We start from the raw sequence: 18,182 nt of genomic DNA, 5'->3' as shown, positions 1-18,182 counted from the left end.
CTTGTGGCCCGCCCTTTGAGAACCCCTGTACTAGCATAAATTCATATCCGGTAGTACACATTGGGGCTCAAGTCATACCAAATTCGGCTTGATGACATTGAAACTGTTTGATGGACATGAATTGGGGTTGGAGCTGTCATTTTGGTAGTATATAGCCGAAATCGGAGGGGGTTATGATTAGCATGATTCAGTAAACAAACTAAGTATTAGTCGCAATGGAAGTCATGGTGACGATCATGGTAGCGTTTCATTCCGCATGCAGCGACGATTAACAAACAGATTCTTTGGGTCCACCGTATATTTAAGCAGTTTCCTGGGTACGTATGACTTGCCGCAGTAACATGAATTGCAGTCATGCTCAATCACACGATTCGGTCCAAGATGGCTTACTAACATGTTTACTTTCGCTTTGCAGATGGCGCGACGATGGGAGGGCATGCTCAGACCAGGGTGAAATAACGTTAAATATATTGTTTTCCTTCACTTTCTTTACAGCTGTATAAAACAGTATTGTACTCTAGTAGAAGTATATCCGTGATTTCTCCTCATTTACAAGCGAAAGTAACCAACCAATGATCGAAGTAGAGGTTGGTGTACACCAGTGGATCTTAACCTTTTTTCCTCCTACCCCTTGTCAAAAATTAACATGATCCTGCGCCACCCATATTCCAAGAGTTGTGCTAAACATTTGGGCCGGTTTTGCCGGGTAAGTAGGCCCATACCTAATTGACTAATTGAAGTATTTCGCGCTTGAATCGTGCCTAATGACCACTCGACTATCCAAACGATTCAATAATAGTATGTTCTATTTTAGGGATCAACGTCAGGTTATTATAACAACTGTAGGGTACGGGCACATACCTATCGGGTTCGAGCTCAATGTATAAACGCCAATTTCACCTCTGCGATTGACGATATGGTGAAGTTGCAATTTGTTCTGTTTTATTGCTTTGTGCGACTAAAAAATCATCTGAAAATGTGGTATAGGCCTATACTTTATGCTCATTAGTCATTATTAACATTGAATTTAGCTCAATAAAATGGCGGGAATGCTGCACCCAGTTTTTTACTCTGCATGTACTTGAAAAAAGGCAACCCATATTATTTAATTTACATGTAACGCAACCGTGCCGTATGAGCAGCTCATGAGAAAGTGCGCGCGAGAGTGAGAGTGTAAATGCTCAATCGGTTGCACAACAATGGCCAATAAGCTGCGGTTTGCGCTGCGCCTCACCTGCTGCCAGACGGCATCGTTGCGTCACAATACCAAACTACGTTTGACCGTTTCCATGCAACATACGAGGATGATTTTGGGGGGTTCCAGGACCAAGAGCAGAATAAAATTTATATTTTCGCAATCAATACCGCGGTAGCTTTTGATTGATAAGCGTTTTATCAAATTTCGCGCTCAGCAAGCCGGTTAAAAATTACCGTAAAATTGCACTTGGCCAAATAGAAAGTGTGACATAGACCAATTTCACTGAGCCGTGATATTTGCCTGTGTCCACACCCATAGGCGCCGACTTTTATTTTTTTACGAGGTGGCGAAGTCTTGTGACGTCATAATTGTTACATATCGATGACGTCATCGTCGCACGAAAACGTACTTTACTACATGCCGCTGGCGTACGTGCAGAGTTGAACCATTCGCGTGACGTTTTGTTATCGGCCATGCAGTCGATTATTAAATGGCATCTTGAAACGGTACGATCATTCGAAAGTGTAACTGCGGCCTGCGCTACCGACGGAATGCATCGAACAAAAATCGGAATTCACGTCACTGATGATCTGCAGTTGCATCAATGTTATTCACGCGCAATTCGTCGCGTTGAGTAACGAAATACAATACGCACTGGCCTTGCAAGTAACACACGACAACTCTCGAATAGAGCCCGACCGATTATCGGCTCGCCGATAATATCGAGTCGATATCACGCTTGGAGAGAAATATCGGTATCGGCCATTGAAGGTAAAAAAATATCGGCCATTTTCGTGACGTCACAACATGGTGGCAGGGAGTCAAAAGAAGTCGATGAAAGACGTGAGGACGGTCAATTATAAAAATAAATGGCCAAGCTGCATATAGTGCATACTGCATACAGGGCAGTAGGCGTGTCTATCTGAATATTATAGATAACTAACCACCGTTATGCCCCACTGACTTCGTGGGAATCCCCCTGCAGTAATCGATCATCAAAGACAGAGACCAGCTGGATGGATAGTTGTCTGCAGAAGATTTCAATCAGTAAGAGAAATGATAACTTCAATCATGCTGGACTGATCCTCGTAATGATAGAGAAGAGCGTCGCGTCGAAACATTTCCCGGTTCGGTACCAACAGAGCTAATTATACCAGTAATGTATGAAGTCGTCTGACTGAGGCCTGCGGCTGCGGGGCCACCATGATAGGAAATATGCGAGCATAGAGGGCAAGAAAATCAAGCAAACGTGGAGTAAAGCCAGTAGCCTAATTGATACGAAAATTTCTGATTCCATGATGACATTGTCAATTCTGACAAAAGAGTGTAAAATATTGATCAATTGATTGTTGAAATGCTGGTCAAAGGGGGATGGGTGGAGCAGTTGCAAACGTGGACAATTTGAGTTGTTTTGCACATTCTCATCAGCTATTTGTTAATGATGTGCTGAAGGCTCCAGGTGCATTGTCAGAAGAATATCAATATCAATATTTGGTTAAACCATTGAAGGAAAGATCCCCAGCAAGGGAGCGGTGGAACCGAAATGAAGAAAGATTTCCTGCTGTGCCACTAACTATGCTACCAAGTGAAAGACTGCTCACTGTGTTTAGTACTATATACATCATCTATGGAAGACCACAGAAGTTCACTCCTTGGAGGAAGGGCCGAGAAATTGTGCTTCGTGAACTGTAATCTGCAACTGCTGGATTGGTGCTTTTGATACATTTTTATAGTTCCTTGATCATTTATTTCATGTTCAAGCATATCAATGGCTGTAAAGTTGTTGAAAGAAATGCTCTGAGGTGTTAAATATGGGCCTTGAGCTAGATTCCATATCTTTTGAATATCGGCTAAATATATCGGGGTTATCGGTGGAGGTACTGGATATCGGTCTTATCGGTATCGGCTCAGAAATCCAATATCGGTCGGGCTCTACTCTCGAATATTTCAAGCAGACAATAATGATGATTACCAGCGCGAAATCGCGCAGCCAATCAGTAATTGTCTATTGCGATTTCTTGATTCGCGTTGACCAACTCGCATGGCGGCAATTGTTTGCTGATTAAAACAGCGATTTGGGCGGCATTGATGAATTTCCCGATTTACTTTCGCGAAGCATTCCGGGAGTACATTGGTCAATTCGCAAATTCAATTTGCATGTCGACGGCCGCCAACACATACCAATTAAATTACGTGTTGATAGCCGCACAAATTTGCTTCTACGGCCGCAGGTTGGCCACCCCTGGGCTAGAATTAATTCCACTTCCGGGCGCATGCCGCAATTTTATCAATAGAAATCCGCTGTCTACCTAATGCCTAATAGTTTAATTAATATTCGATATTGTTGACTTGTTGTTCTCGATAAAGAGTAGGCTACATCCAGCAATCAAGTTTATCGTTGTTCAAACGAATCGAATAAAATCAGAATTTGTGCCACCCAGAATCTTGTGATGCATCAATATTTGACAATGGCATGGCGTGGCCTACTGTACGTTAATAATGAAAGGAACACTGAAAAATGACTTTATGCGACAACTTCGGAGTACGAATGTATCCAGTAGATAACAAGTAATATGGATGATGGGGTGATGGCAAATGAGAAAGCGTGTATTCTAACCAGAATCGCCACGAATGGGTTTTGAGTCTGACACCGTATTGAGTAGCTTTCGTCGCGACAATTGTTTTCTCATTATATCGGTGTTTAGGCTGTATTGCTGCATTTCTCGATTATTGTCACTGGCAAAGCCTTGTTAGAGAAACGAATCTGCGCAGAAATGAATTCCAATTTGCAGGAACACATCAACACACCCTCCAATTTCACGCTCCGATTACCAAGACTATTACGAAGCTAGCTAGCTCATGAATGGTTTTGTAAACGAATATGGGCGCACATAATTTAGATTTCAGAAAAGGAGAACGTCTATTTGGGTGCCTGGTCGGGAGAGGAGATCTAGGATGGTGCTTCTCAGTACACGCTAGGCGCGTAGCCAGTCGAAAAATTAGGGAGAGGGTGACTTGAATTTTTTTCAAATTTACCAATATAGCATCGATTCAATTTGGGTTAAGTACATGTGTAAATGGCGATCATATAATCTCTTCGTATTGACGATTTTAGGCGTATGAAAAGCTTGCCAAAGAGTCCGGGAGTGCTGTCAATTAGCCCTGATATCTGGTGAACAATTAAATACGCGCGCGTATTACGCAGTCTCGGCGACAGTTTTCCGAAATCTGAACTTGATGGCAACGATTTCAAACCTTTGTCGCCTTTCAGAACTCGATCCATGATACACATCTTCTGATCGTTACGTTCAAGTATTAGCGGGAATTAATTACGCACGTTAAAGTCTGTTAATATGAGATAAAACAATCACTAATTAGCGTAAACTCGACCGCATTGTCTCAAAACCAGCGAGAGATAGGACCCAAAGCATGTTATGCCCGAGACGCGATAGTTAGGCCAGCAATGATAGCTTTCGCACCAGGCCTATTGCAGATGCTATTGTGTAGGCCAGTGATGATATCGTGCACACCAAGCCGAAGCCGCCAATGCAGATGCGATTGCGCAGGCAAGCGATGATATAGTGTGAACTGGGCCTATTGCAGATGCGATTCTTCAAGCCTGTGGAACCAGGCTAGCTCGATACGCGATAAATCAGGCTAGCGACGATTGCCACGCGCACGGGAATGAATGACCTAATTTCGCAACCATCTCAGCGGGAGATCATCACAGACTTTTCTCCCTATTGACAACACGTTTCTCGCAAATTAGCCGCGCGGAACACTGATAATTGCAACTGGGTATTAGAGTTAGAATGATCAATGATCATTTCAAAATGACGGGGTTTCGCGTTTCAAATAGGGCGGTTCGACCCCCTAAACCCCGTGGCTCGGAGCCTGGGACATGCGCGTATCGAAATCGAAGACGTCTCTAACGAGGTCGCATCGATTCGCCTGATTACTAATTACTGGTCACAAATCACTTAAGCGTTTGAGCATTTTGTACGAGGTGGCCGCCACCTCGCAAATATGCTCACGAGGTGGCTGCGCCACCTCGTAACCGCGTAAGTCGGCGCCTATGTCCACACCATATAGGACACTATGATGACAGGAGTCAGAAGCCTATTTTGTCAAAGGAGCCATATTTACCCTACATCTTCAATTGTCAATGTCACTGCAGTGTCACGTGACAATTAAATATTGGTGACGCCATGACAAAAAAAACTAAATAAAAAAAAACAATAAAAAAGTGTTTTAAATAAGGGCCATGTTTAAAACATGTTTGCCATAAATTGATTTTTGTTCCAACTTTAACCCTAGTCACAACACCTCACAGAATCATTTATTTATGGTAAGAAAGGGGGTGTTCCGACAACTTCACTATGTGGCTCTCAGATACAATGATATTCATTCGATCATTTTCGCCACAAGACTTCAAAGTGTGTCTACTAAACAACGGCCTCTCACTTCCGAAAGTTGTATTGGGCCACTTCCTCAGATTTAGACACGCTGTGTGCAGCAAGATTCAATATCTATTGTTCAATAACACTTCAAAATCCAAATCGCCCCCTGGAGGGGCGGGGTGGCGCTGGCGACAAGGTTAAGAACCACTCGTGTACAGGCACGTGTTTTATAATATGATGGTGATTTCAAAACATAATATTCTCCGGATGGTTTCTTAAAAAGCAACTTCTTTTTCGTGGTGATAAACTGATTGATACATTTCAGCAAATTCTATATCCGGCTATAGCTCAGGGAAGACAAACATTTCAGCAAATGCCCTATCGTGTCATCACGCAACAAAGACAACCATACCCAACCGTTAACAGAAGAAGGGTAATTCTTCTCCCCAGTCCATATTCATCTTATGGTCAACCGAGATCATCGCCATCACGCTCAGAAGGCTCTTCTGGAAATATTGGGTTATTACTGTACCTCTTATTTAGAGATACAAGTAAGTTTACTATGTCTGAACTTTATCCTCAATCTGAAACGACTGTATTACACGAGGATGACTCTGGTAACAAGAGGTGGTCAAAGTAGTCAAGAAAGCTAATCAACTAGAAGTAGAAGTAGCGACGAAAAAATCTACTCAAGTAGGAGTAGAAGTACTTCTTCCATAAGCAACCTAAAACTACTTGAAGTAGAAGTAGAATCGACTGATTTAAAATCTACTCAAGTAAGTAAGTAGTTGTGAAAACGATCGTAATTCGTTCGCATGGATTGTCAAAAGCTGCAAATTGGGCTATGCGAAAGGTGCAGAGCTTGATTCATATTGATATATACAGCATAACCGTTCGTCCGCATGAGGGGATGAAAATGACAGTATTGATATGGAAATGCGATACTAATCCTCCGTTTACTCAAACAGCTCGTTTTAGAAAATATCATATCCACCATATTATAAGGCCCGTAGTTTAGTCGAATAGCAATACGGAGAAGATCTATCGGATACGGTGTAAACCAGGGTTCGCTACCTCAAAACGGGTCGCGGGTCACTTTTCAAATTTCGTAGCGGCCGCGGGCAGCATGAATTCATTATCGATTGAAATAGCCCATACAGCAGATCAACGACGTTTTAAAACCTCATGTCAGTACAACACGGTGCTATCTAACGTAGGCGATGGGCAACGGGCATAGTTACCACAAAAGCAGTAATATTTTATCAAAGAAATAAAAATACAACAAAAATCATGAATAATAATTTCCTTCTATTCTGAACTATGAGCAGTACAGGATACCAAGAGATGCTTTTCAGCGACTAAGGATTCGATATTAGGGCTAGCGAGAGGAGTAAAAAGACTATCTCCATGCACGTAAAGCTTGATTTTATGGCGAAGCCATGAGCCGCTTTCTAAGCACCCAACGGGCTTGGCAGTGTTTGGGCCATTGCACGTCAAGGCAATATGCCCATGCACAATGCCCATTCATATCAGCTGTTCTCCTTCGACGGAATGCTGTTGCCATCGCCAAGGCCGTTTTAGTTAGTGAGGAATGGCGATGTTGGACAAATGAGAATAGTTTACTTTTTAGCAACAACAACAATATGTTGAAACCGTTATCAATTTCAGCAGTTCAAAATGCTTTTCTTAGCATTCTTCCGAAATCTCAAATCAAGTCGCAGGCCGCAAAAGATGACCTCGGGATCCGCATGCGGCCCGCGAACCCCGTGTTGGTGACCCCTGGTGTAAACACTTTTCCCGACTAGTAAACAGTAATTAAAATATGGTGAATCGTAAAAATCCCATATTTTGTAGCTTTATTTCCGGAAATTAAAGGCACTTCCTTTATGCATGAACATGTATGTTCTCCAGACAAAAGAACTGATCCTAATTAGAACTCAAAGTATGATACTGGGAATTGAAAATGAAATATAAGAAGTACTTCTAAAAGCGGAAAATGTATTTCATGTCTTTAGTCCAGAAAGTTTCAAAGGTTGCATGCTAAAACAGGTCTAAAGCTGAAAAACGACAGAGCCCACCGTTCCAGATTAGGATACGCCATGGACTACTAGACTACGATATGATAAGTAAATCCTAGGTTGCGAAACATCAGTTTCAAATGCTATGATAGGCCATATATACCGTGAAGAAATATTTCATATGGGTGACAATGCGGTGTGAACGGAACCACGCAACCCGCAACCAAATTATATTCACCGATACTTTCGTGAAATCATTTTGGTTACTCCATATCCACTGTGCGCGAAGCGCGACGAAAATTCTGGACATTACTCAACTTTTCTGAAAATTAAATGCTGATACTCCGTGAAAACAGTCCCGAAATTCCTCAGGCTATCTTCCTGATTGGAGGATTAAACTACTTCTACTTGACAAACTGAAAACAGCGAAAAGTAAGTAAGTAGATCACAAAATATTATGAAGTCGAAGTCGAAGTAGCAAAAATTAGTTCTACTTGAGTAAGTAGAAGAGAGGAAAACTGCTTGAGTACTTCAAAAAAGTAGAAGTACTTCGTTACTGACCACCTCTGCAAATGATTAAGTCTACTTTCTACATGTAGACCAATAAGTGTTAAATGCTCTGGTGCGTTACGATGAGCATATAGGATCTTCTGTATATTCATTATTCAAACGTTCCATTTAACAAATGCACCTCGCCATATTTCAGGTACATCAATTCTATCAGGATTATCCAACATTTTCACTCCGGAACCAAAGACAGTGATCATCGAAGCTACTAGTAAGTAGAGGTCCATTGTAAAACGATGAAGCCTTAGATCGTTCAACTTTATAGCGTCGGCAGTGATGCGAAAAATACCTGACGCCGTTTGTAAATTTATGGTATTTGTGGCTAGAACAGCGGTGTGTACTATTGCAGTAACGCCAGCAATGTCAGGATATACTTTGATGATATCACTTATCAGTGTTATTTGTAGTTCAAGTGGACATTTTGGACGAATCTGGACAAAGCAGACAAATTTTAATGACACTCGCTGGAAAATTATAGTCAAGTAAAAATAGAAATTTTCTGATCAACATCAAAACTACTTCGAGTAGAAGTAGAAAAAGACAGGTCCGAAAAGTACTTGAGTAAGTGTTCGAGGGGTCACTAGGACTAGTCACTAGGACTAAATCCTACTTTCGAAATTGCAAGAGGTTTCTTCACGACCAACGAAAAATGACAATTGACACATGCGAATAAATTAATATTTCAAAATATATTCCATTACCGTGATACCGGACAATTTCGCTCATAAAAGTGATGCTATATTACTATATTGAAACATGTAGATCAGTGGTTCTTAACCTTGTCTCCTTCTCGGCCAAACCCAACAATTGGTTTGGCCGAGAAGGGTTTTAGTGAAATAGTTGAAGTCAAAACGAGCGAAAATAGTAGCCTTTTTAATGAGACACTTGATAGCTTAAGATACATATAGTAGCCAATTTGTTGCACATCCGAACAAATAAATGTTTTATTTTCATCTCTTTTCGTATAACAATTTTTGGTTAGTCTGTGCGAATGAAGCTCGCCAAAAAGGTTGAAAAGCACTGCAGTAAATGATTTAAACTAGGTATTGTATTCTGCAGCGCACTGCGTATCGAAGTCGAAATGGCACTGTAGGCTACAGTGCAATTTTGGATAATGATGTCCTTAGTACGTTAAAGATGTTTCTTAGCTTTTTGACCGAAATGATTATCTAAGTATACTTGTATTTGAGAGCTACAAAGTTAAATCGTCAGAATATAAAGCAGGATACTGCTTAGTGCTGTTACCCCAATTCATGTTAAAGTTACAAGCTTGCTGCAGTACTAAATATAATGTGAGCAAATCCCTACCACATTCCCAATTCATTTAGCAGACACACAAAGCAATAAAACATTGCACAATACAATTAACTTCCCCGTATTGCCAATAGCGGAGGAGAATTCGGGGTACATCGATCTCGAATCAAATGCTATGAGCCCCTAGTCCTTACCCGGTGGTTGTTATAACAACAACCTGGATTTGATGCATGAAAATATTACATACAATTAGACCGTTAATTGGTCGAGTGTTCTAATAGTGAAGTCCCGACACCGAACTGCAGCCACTTACCCATTTTTACTACAGTCTTTAAAATAGGGGGCGCCAGACCCAGGCAATTTTTGGAAGGGGGCGCTGGAGAAAAAAAAGGTCAAGAACCACTGATGTAGATATTTCGTGACGACCAGTAAACATTTTTGCTACTCAAATGATATTGGTATCGCTCACACATACTTGACGAAACTGAAACAATACCTTCATTTCTGAGACGCACTCGATTCAAATTCGCATTTCTTCACAGCGCAGATTATTTTACTCTGAGGACCGTATCTCTACCATGGAGTCACTATTATTTTATGGGAGGGAAAAGTAGGCTACCCAAATTGAAAGCAACAAATCTACTGACACGAAATCGCGCGAGGTGCGAAGAAAACTTTCTAGTTACATAAATACCTCCCAAACTATCTGACTTTATGTTGATTTGCGAAACGACTTTGGGCTCTTATTATAGATTAACAAAAACATTGGAATGAGTGGCACTCATCACAACTAAAGGCTTTTTGCGACACGGACAGAAACAAGTTAAACGCTACAGAACGTTCATAATATACATGGGTAATATATCGGTACACATGTGTACATGTAAGGTTTAAATAGGTTTTACAACGTTGCTCGCGTCGAGCTAACATATTCAACCACATATCGAAGCACTTGTGGGTCAGTCAGTATAGCACGCATGTCGAAAGCTATATTATTCGAATCTGCATGGCTTCAGAAACATTCTCTTTGATCGCGGTATTTTCTTCAATTCATCAGATAGGGGTCTACGGTTTCATCAATACCACATACGTGGCACGGTCGCGAATCAATGCATCCAATCTTGTTGAGATGATACTTCAGTCTGCAATGCGTCGTTCTAAACCGCAGAATAATCGAGTTTCCGAACCTTGTGTCCACTTCAGATAGTCTGTCATGTACTGAGGGTGGCAGTTCTTTATACGATCTCCCAGTATCTGTTGATTCACACATGCGGTTCCACTCATCTTTGCAATGCTTTCGCAAGTATGACCGTACATCGGCGAGTGGGATGGCATAATTTCGACGTCTGTGTGTATTTTGGCTCTTAATAGCGTATAATTTCACACTATCTCGTGCCCCCGACTTTGGTCCTTCGTATCTCCGAGTGGTCAATGGAGCCCTGGTTAAGAACTGGTGCTCTTGTGCGAACAAGTTCATAGCTTCCATAGTCGCATGGTCATTGGTCATTGTTCTATTGCAGTGGTTCTCAATCGGGGGTCCGTGGACCCCTAGGGGTATGAGAAGTATTTCAGGGGGTCCGCACAGCCTCTAAATTTACAAAATTATTGATAATCGTATTTTTATTTTATTTTCAAAAATAGAGAAATTACGTGCCAGCTTCGCTTCATTACTGCTACAACTTCATGACTCACATCATCAGAAGGACCGTCTCAGATGAAACATCCAACAACACGCAGACACATTGTATTTGCCAAATTGCCAATAGCCTACTGGTAGAAACATATTGCTATTTAGAGATGTTTTTTGGGGGTTCGTGGATTTTTTTAATGTAGGAATAGTAAGGTTAATGAACGTGTCTTCAAATGTTTGCAAAAATCAATTTTTTCCTATGATCTACATATAGCCACTATTCCAGAACCACTTCAAGGCGAGCTGCTTGATAGAAATGACTAGGATGGACGTTAAATGCTTAATAAATAAAAATATGTGTGTCAATTTTGGCGGCACATTAGTTGAGATCATGCCATCTGATCCTCGTAAGCGGTGTCTTAAAAAGCCTCGAAGTGGACCTTGCTACAAGTCGGCAGATACGGAATAAAAATAAGACAATAGGCCTGGTGTAAATGATCATTGTAGTCGAAAAACACCACGAGTAAGAGTGTGGGTAGGTTATTGCACTATATCATTTTCAACTTTCCGCGGTTTCGTATTGTATCCTATATTTTGGCTGATAATTGCAGACGCAATACCGCTACTTGCGTAGTTTAGAAGTTACGCATGTGCGTGAGCGATACAGCGCCTTTTTGAGCGGATAATCAACTCTTTTCTCGTTCCTTGATTCAGAATAAATGGGGACTCAATCTGTATTAAAAACAGTTAGCAAAATATAATGGCTTTGAATCATGTCTCGTCCTCACCTCCAAAAATCGGGTGACTTGACTTGAGTCGAGTCACCTTTTGAAAATTGAGTGACTCAACTTGACTCGAGTCAAAATGTGCAATGATCCGAACTGACTTGTGACTCGAAGGTAGTGACTTAGCCTAGTAGAAGCACCATGAACACCAAAACATCAGAAACGGTCAACATGCTCTTGATGAACGGCGACCGCACGACGATATCACCGCAATATGCTGAATTGCCACACTCTCAAATGTCAGGAATCTGTATGAATTATATATAGAACTAATAGAAGCCTGCCGAACGCAAATATTGACCGAAATAAAGCACCAGTGTCACGAGTGTCTTACTCACTCCCCATCCCACTATCATATTCTAAAGAATATGTTTTGGATAAATGTAGGATACGCGCAATCATTCTCTGAACTGAGATTACCAAGATCAGTAATAATGTGATTTCGATCATTAGCGTCCGCTTGTACAGTCAGCTGGGGAACTTGGACGGAGTGTAATTTTCAAGACGTCAGATATCGTAATCGACAATGTCCTAATGGATTGGAAACGGAAGAGGGAGAATGTTCTATTGGTAAGAATATTTCTTGAATTGAACTTCTCCAGTGGTGGAATCCTAATTGACTTGAGATACGTGACTGGATCACGATTTGTTCGCAGAAAAACAGTTCTCGAAACAGGAAGTATGCCGAAGAGTCACTGTTTTATACATGCGAGGGAGTGATATTCTATATAGATGGTTTGTCGTTTATCACAGAATGTATGATATGGGCAACTTGAAGCACATGTGTTACCCCAAATTCAATCATGACATCGCGAGCTCGATTCCCAAATCCCGACATGTTTTCCGATGCGAAACACAACTCTCGAAACGCGCTTTAGGCCGATTCACCCTATATAAATCAATAATTTTCTCCGCTGGATAATTATTTTTAATCAATGGATTATCACAGAATGTATGTCATGGGGATCTTGGAGCACATGCAGTACAACTTTTGTAGACGGAAAAAGATCAAGAACACGACAATGTGAAACCGGTTTTGAACCCCAACAAGAGGATTGCTATCCAAATACAGGTAAACTTCAGATTTATCATATCATGTCGTTACTATCAGGTTTTTCATTTGCATGAGCTGCGTGTGCAGTGTGCACCCGTAATATCTTGGTTGTTAGGGCTGTTCGGGCCTCGATAGTCAAGAGATGAATTTAAACCCTTTTTACGTATTATACTGTCGTTAGACTTTATGTGGTCTACGCGGAGCGCGTATAAGAAGTACATATGCATAAGCATAAGCATAATGAATATCGCATCCGTAAGCGAGCTAAATACGATAGTTCTAGGGTCACATTTAAAACAAAAATAAATTTAAAACAAACATGTTTAAAACAGGGCTCTTGTTTAAAACACGTTTTTAGTGTTTTTTTTAAGCATTGACGTCACGAATATTCGATTGTGACGTCCCATTGGATTGGCATTAACAATTGAAAATATATGGTAAAAGTAGTTCCTTTGACGAAATATCTACGTACTGTAGATATTTAGCCGACTATTCCGAGGGTTCCAACCATCCCATATCGTATACGTCGGCTATGTATCGGGAGGTAATCGTCCGTAGGCCCATTCAACATGTTTTTTGAAAGTATTTACACAATTATAGCACAAATTTTTTGAAGTACTTTGTTCGAAACATTATTCAACACAGGGGTCACCAACTCAAAACGGGTCGCGAGTCACTTATCAAATTTCGTAGAGGCCGGTGGCCGCAAGAATGCAATATAGAGACAATATAGGCCGCAAAGGTGAGCAACCACGTTTTGGAAACTTTACGTCATTGCAACACTGTGCTCCCTGACATGAGCGATGGGCATAGTTGCCGCAAAAGAAGTAATATTTTATTAAAGTAAAAACAAATGGAACAAGATATATCATGATTATCAAATTCAAACTATGAGCTGCGCACTTAACATTGCCTTTGAGCGACTAAAGAATCGATATTGGGGCTAGCGATACACGTTACTAGCTGAAAGACTGTCTCCTTCTAAAGCTTTTACCTTTTACCTTATGGGGGAGCACCAAGCCGTTTTCTAAGCTTCTCGGTCTTGGCAGTGTCTGGGCAACTGCACGTTAAAGGAATATGTCTATTCATATCGGCTGATGATCCCTCGATCGAATGATGTTACCATCAACGAAGCCCGTTCAGCTAGTGAGGAATAGTGATGTTGGGCACGGCACATGCGAATAGCTTTTTTGAAACAACAGCGACAATATTTTGAGACTAAAATCTATTTCAGCATTTCAAAATGTTTTACTTATCGTTCTTCCAAAATCTGATAACAGTTCGCGGGCCGCAGATTATGACATGGCCGCGTGTTGGTGACCCCCAGTTTAAAATCTGTTTTAAATAAAGTGTTTTAAGCAGTCATTTGTTTTAAATGCAACCCTCGATATTTCGCGCCCCATGAAAAAGCTTATTCGTGTATTTTACATGTAGCCTTACGGGAAAAACATCGCCTCTAATCAGTATGTTTCTACTGTTTCTGATTACACAAAAGAGTTTTTTTTATATTACTTCCACGGCCCGCGGCGAAATGAGTTACTGGTCAATTTTGAAGATGTGTCAAGGAAGAAATATGGTTTCTAGATTGGATGATTTAATTTTTGAGTGCGATGAGTGCGACTCCAATAATCACTGTGTCATGCAGACAAGTAAAATGTTGCAATTGAAACAATATAGTTGTAGCAAAATTTGTCATTCTCCTTAGAAAAGATCAATCCTGCAAAGCTAATCAAACGTGTATACAAAACATATCGACGGTAAGCAGAGGTGGTCAGCAACGGAGTATTTCTACGTTTTCATAGTATTTACGTACGTTTTGTCTTCTTGCACGACTCACTCGTTTGACTATGTCTTCAGAATACATCTACTTCTACTTATACATTTTCCGGCAAAACCACATGCTTTTCACACTTTGCAATTTATAAAGTAGCAAGTCCATGCTTGCATTACTTTTATGGGTGAAACCATCTTTGTATCACCTCTGTATTTTAGAAACTTTGAAACTAGCCTACAAATTTGGAATTAACGACATTTTCGATACATAACTCTGTTCTTGAAATGCAGTTATTTTTTTGTCCCGGTACTTCAAATCGTTTCTCTTTGCAGCTGGCTTCACGAGTGACGGATGGTATCGATACACAAATGGATATGAATACCTTTACCTCACTGCTGAGACAGATTACGGTGGTCAGTCATCATCTTGCTCAAATCTTAACTCGCGTCTCGCAACGGTAGCAGTAAGGAGTGGCGATCTCGAAGGGTTGGTCATAGGAATAGGTTTATAGATGGTGTGGATCCACGGCTGGCTCACATACGTTTCAGTTTGGCAATTTGAAGATTCGCCTAAATTTCATAAAAGAACCTTTTATAGCAGTGCTTCCCTACCAGGGGGTCGCGAAGCTATTTTAGTTTAGTCACGAAGAGCTTTAGAGTTTCCCATTTAATATGTCATAAATGACTGCTTGCGGTCGTATGAAATACCAGCAGTCGTCTAATTCAGTGGTTTTCAACATGCGGGAGGGATACGCACTTGTGCGGATGAAAAAATTTCCAGTGCGAATGCCGAAGGTGGATCAGTGTGAATAAAAAGTGTGGAAGCCTGTGTAGTGGCAGAAATACAGTATATCAGCCTGTCTGAGCCGGCGACAGGCTGGGAAACTGCATGACGTCAAATTGAGTTTCTGCTTTCTTCTTCGCTGAACAATCATCATATTTTGGTAATAACAGTCTGATTAGCGCGAGTCCCGAGGATGTTAGTAAATACTGTCACTACAGTCTCACATTAGCAAGTTACTGTAACACAAACTTTTACACCTTCAAGGGTTGATAAAGTATGGGCCGCAAATGGTATGACTTTTGGTCAACACGGTGCCAGAGCCATCTGTTAATATGTATATGTAATATTTGTTGAATTCATTGCAAAAAATCCAGGTATAGTTTTTACATATCCAATGTCACTGTGTTGGGTGCTATAGCCAATAAGCGAGACACATAGAAAGTATGGTTTGATCATGAAAACTGGCGACCTTTGGTTTGATTCATGATAATAATAATAATTATTATTATTAATATTTGGATAGTGGCGCTTGTGACCGATGATTAGCAAATGTGTGTGTATATGTGTGATGATTAGCAAAAACAGGATGTTACGGATATTTCCAACACGACAGGAATTCATGGTAAGATTTCTTCGACTGGTTTTTCTGGAAAACATTATTATCCTTGATCGGTGGATAATCCAAGAATTATCATCGAAAAACTGGAATAACTCCGCTTCTACGGCTTGGAATTGAGTTAAATTTGTTTAGCATAGTTTTTGAAGACAGCCCAACAATTTCATGGGGTTGGCAGAAAAATTAGAAAATTTTTTTTGCATTTTTGGGCAAATTCAAAATTTTCAAACTGTACGAAACCCGCGAATATTGATTGCAATGAATTCAAATTTGGTGTGCGTCGTTTTTTAAGGCAACCTAACGATTTAATCACGTAGCCAGCAAGATTCAGGAAAAAAGGTTATTTTTGAACAGCCCCCATTGATCCATTTCTCCTTAATTCGCTTTTCATTCGTCTTGTCAAATCATCACTTGCATTAAAAGTGAGGCGCAAACTAAAAAGGGTTTGGAAGCACTGTTTTTTAAAAACCTCTTTGACGATCCACAGCATTATGTCGAAATCGTTTACGTCCAAATTATTGGCTTTTCGACATCGCATTGCTCGCTGAGTTAATTGGCTGACATGCGAATCCACCACACCTGCGCAATGCGCAATTGCGCATGCATGCACCCATAATATCTAACTGCAATCACAGGTCTTTTGGGCATTCAATGTCGTTTCGCTTTTGCTGAAACTGGTTTAATACATTAATCAGCGCCTCATAGAATACAGTATCGAAGTTAAGATGCTGTGTTAGGTTAAATGTTAATTTCTCGCGTTCGTGTTAAAAATTCCCAAATTGTTATATGCCACACCTTATACGAACATATCTTGTTTTCAACAACAATAATCCGCCACCTTGACGGTACTCGCGTCAGACGTTGCAGAATTAGCGTTATATTCCCACAAAAACTTGACCGTTCAATGAATTTAAGCTTATAGCTTGAACGCAGAGGTGGTCAAAGTAGTCACCGTCGCTACTCAAGTAGAAGTAGAAGTAACGCCGGAATTTCCACTCAAGTAGAAGTAGACATGGCTGTTCACAAGTAAGTAAGTAAGTAGGTATATTCTACGCTTATTTGTGCCTACAAAACTGAAAACTGCCAAGTAGAAGTAGAAGTAGTCTAAAATCATAACTACTTAAAAAGTAGTGTGAGTAGAAAAATCTACTTCAAGTACTTCAAAAAGTAGAAGTACTTCGTTACTGACCACCTCTGCTTGAACGTACGTGAGTCTTTCAAGGATCCCGTCATTTATATTCGACGCATCGAGTGAACGAGAGGCGTAACTGAAATATTTGAACTTTCCAGTTTCGACAGTACTGTTGGGGTTCCAGACAATACATACTATTTCGTCGGGGGGACAGATGCCCTCGTCGAAGACACATGGATTTTCCAGGATTCCGTCGTGATGACGACTGATGATATTACAGTGTGGTCGGGTGTTGAGCCTAATGGCAATACAGGAGCTAACTGCTTGATTTGGTTTCAAGAAGCATTCAGCAGTTTTAACAAATTGGGGGATGATCCATGTTCCTCGACGCTTCCGGCCATGTGTGAGCGACCAATTGCATAAAAGTTTGTGCCGTAAACGAATAAAGAACTCGTGCCAAATTGATCATGGAAGTCGTTGCATTCATCGAATTTGTGCCGGATACTTGATGAGCCAACGTGGTTATTGTCAAATTTATTATCATATGACGAGATAGGTACAGAAATCAGGAGCTTACGCGTAAGTTCGTCGCAGCGAGAAAACTTATTCATTATCGGCATTTACGATGTACTCAACCCTATGTCATTTGTGGTGATCATTGTATTTGTCGACTACAATGGACATTTACACCAGGACGATATTTCTTATTTTTGATTCCGTAGCCGTCGACTTGTAGCACGGCACAGTTCTAGGCTTCTGTAAAACACCGCTTATGCCAGGGGTCGCCAACTCAAAACGGGTCGGGGCCACTTCCAAATTTTGTAGAGGTGCCGAGCCGCATGAATTCAATATCGAGATAAAATGGGCCATATAGTTGAACAGCCCCGCTATCTCGTCAACTACTAAAACCTAACGAATTGATATCTTGGTAAATTTGGGGTGCCGGGCTTATCGAACGCCTTGAAATCTTA

General features: G+C 40.8%; 1 protein-coding gene across 2 annotated transcripts in view; it reads left to right on the top strand.

Annotated features, from left to right (window-relative positions):
- LOC145456426 (uncharacterized) overlaps window positions 1–17,676 on the top strand; it is a 32,883-nt gene extending 15,207 nt beyond the window's left edge. For both annotated transcript variants that reach the window (XM_080334544.1, XM_080334545.1), the window contains exons 2-8: window positions 416–450; window positions 5,924–6,149; window positions 8,323–8,394; window positions 12,306–12,422; window positions 12,802–12,924; window positions 15,013–15,166; window positions 17,370–17,676. In XM_080334544.1, coding sequence (XP_080190670.1) covers window positions 416–450; window positions 5,924–6,149; window positions 8,323–8,394; window positions 12,306–12,422; window positions 12,802–12,924; window positions 15,013–15,166; window positions 17,370–17,634 — 992 coding nt within the window. In that variant the 3' untranslated portion in view covers window positions 17,635–17,676. The remainder of the gene's footprint in view (window positions 1–415; window positions 451–5,923; window positions 6,150–8,322; window positions 8,395–12,305; window positions 12,423–12,801; window positions 12,925–15,012; window positions 15,167–17,369) is intronic.
- Window positions 17,677–18,182: the final 506 nt, after the last annotated feature.

Source organism: Botryllus schlosseri, chromosome 14, assembly GCF_051294905.1.
Source record: "Botryllus schlosseri isolate E-star chromosome 14, Bs_hap1, whole genome shotgun sequence".
Taxonomy (NCBI): Eukaryota; Metazoa; Chordata; class Ascidiacea; order Stolidobranchia; family Styelidae; genus Botryllus; species Botryllus schlosseri.
Note: the sequence above shows the minus strand (reverse complement) of the source record. Positions and strands in the feature narration are given on the sequence as shown.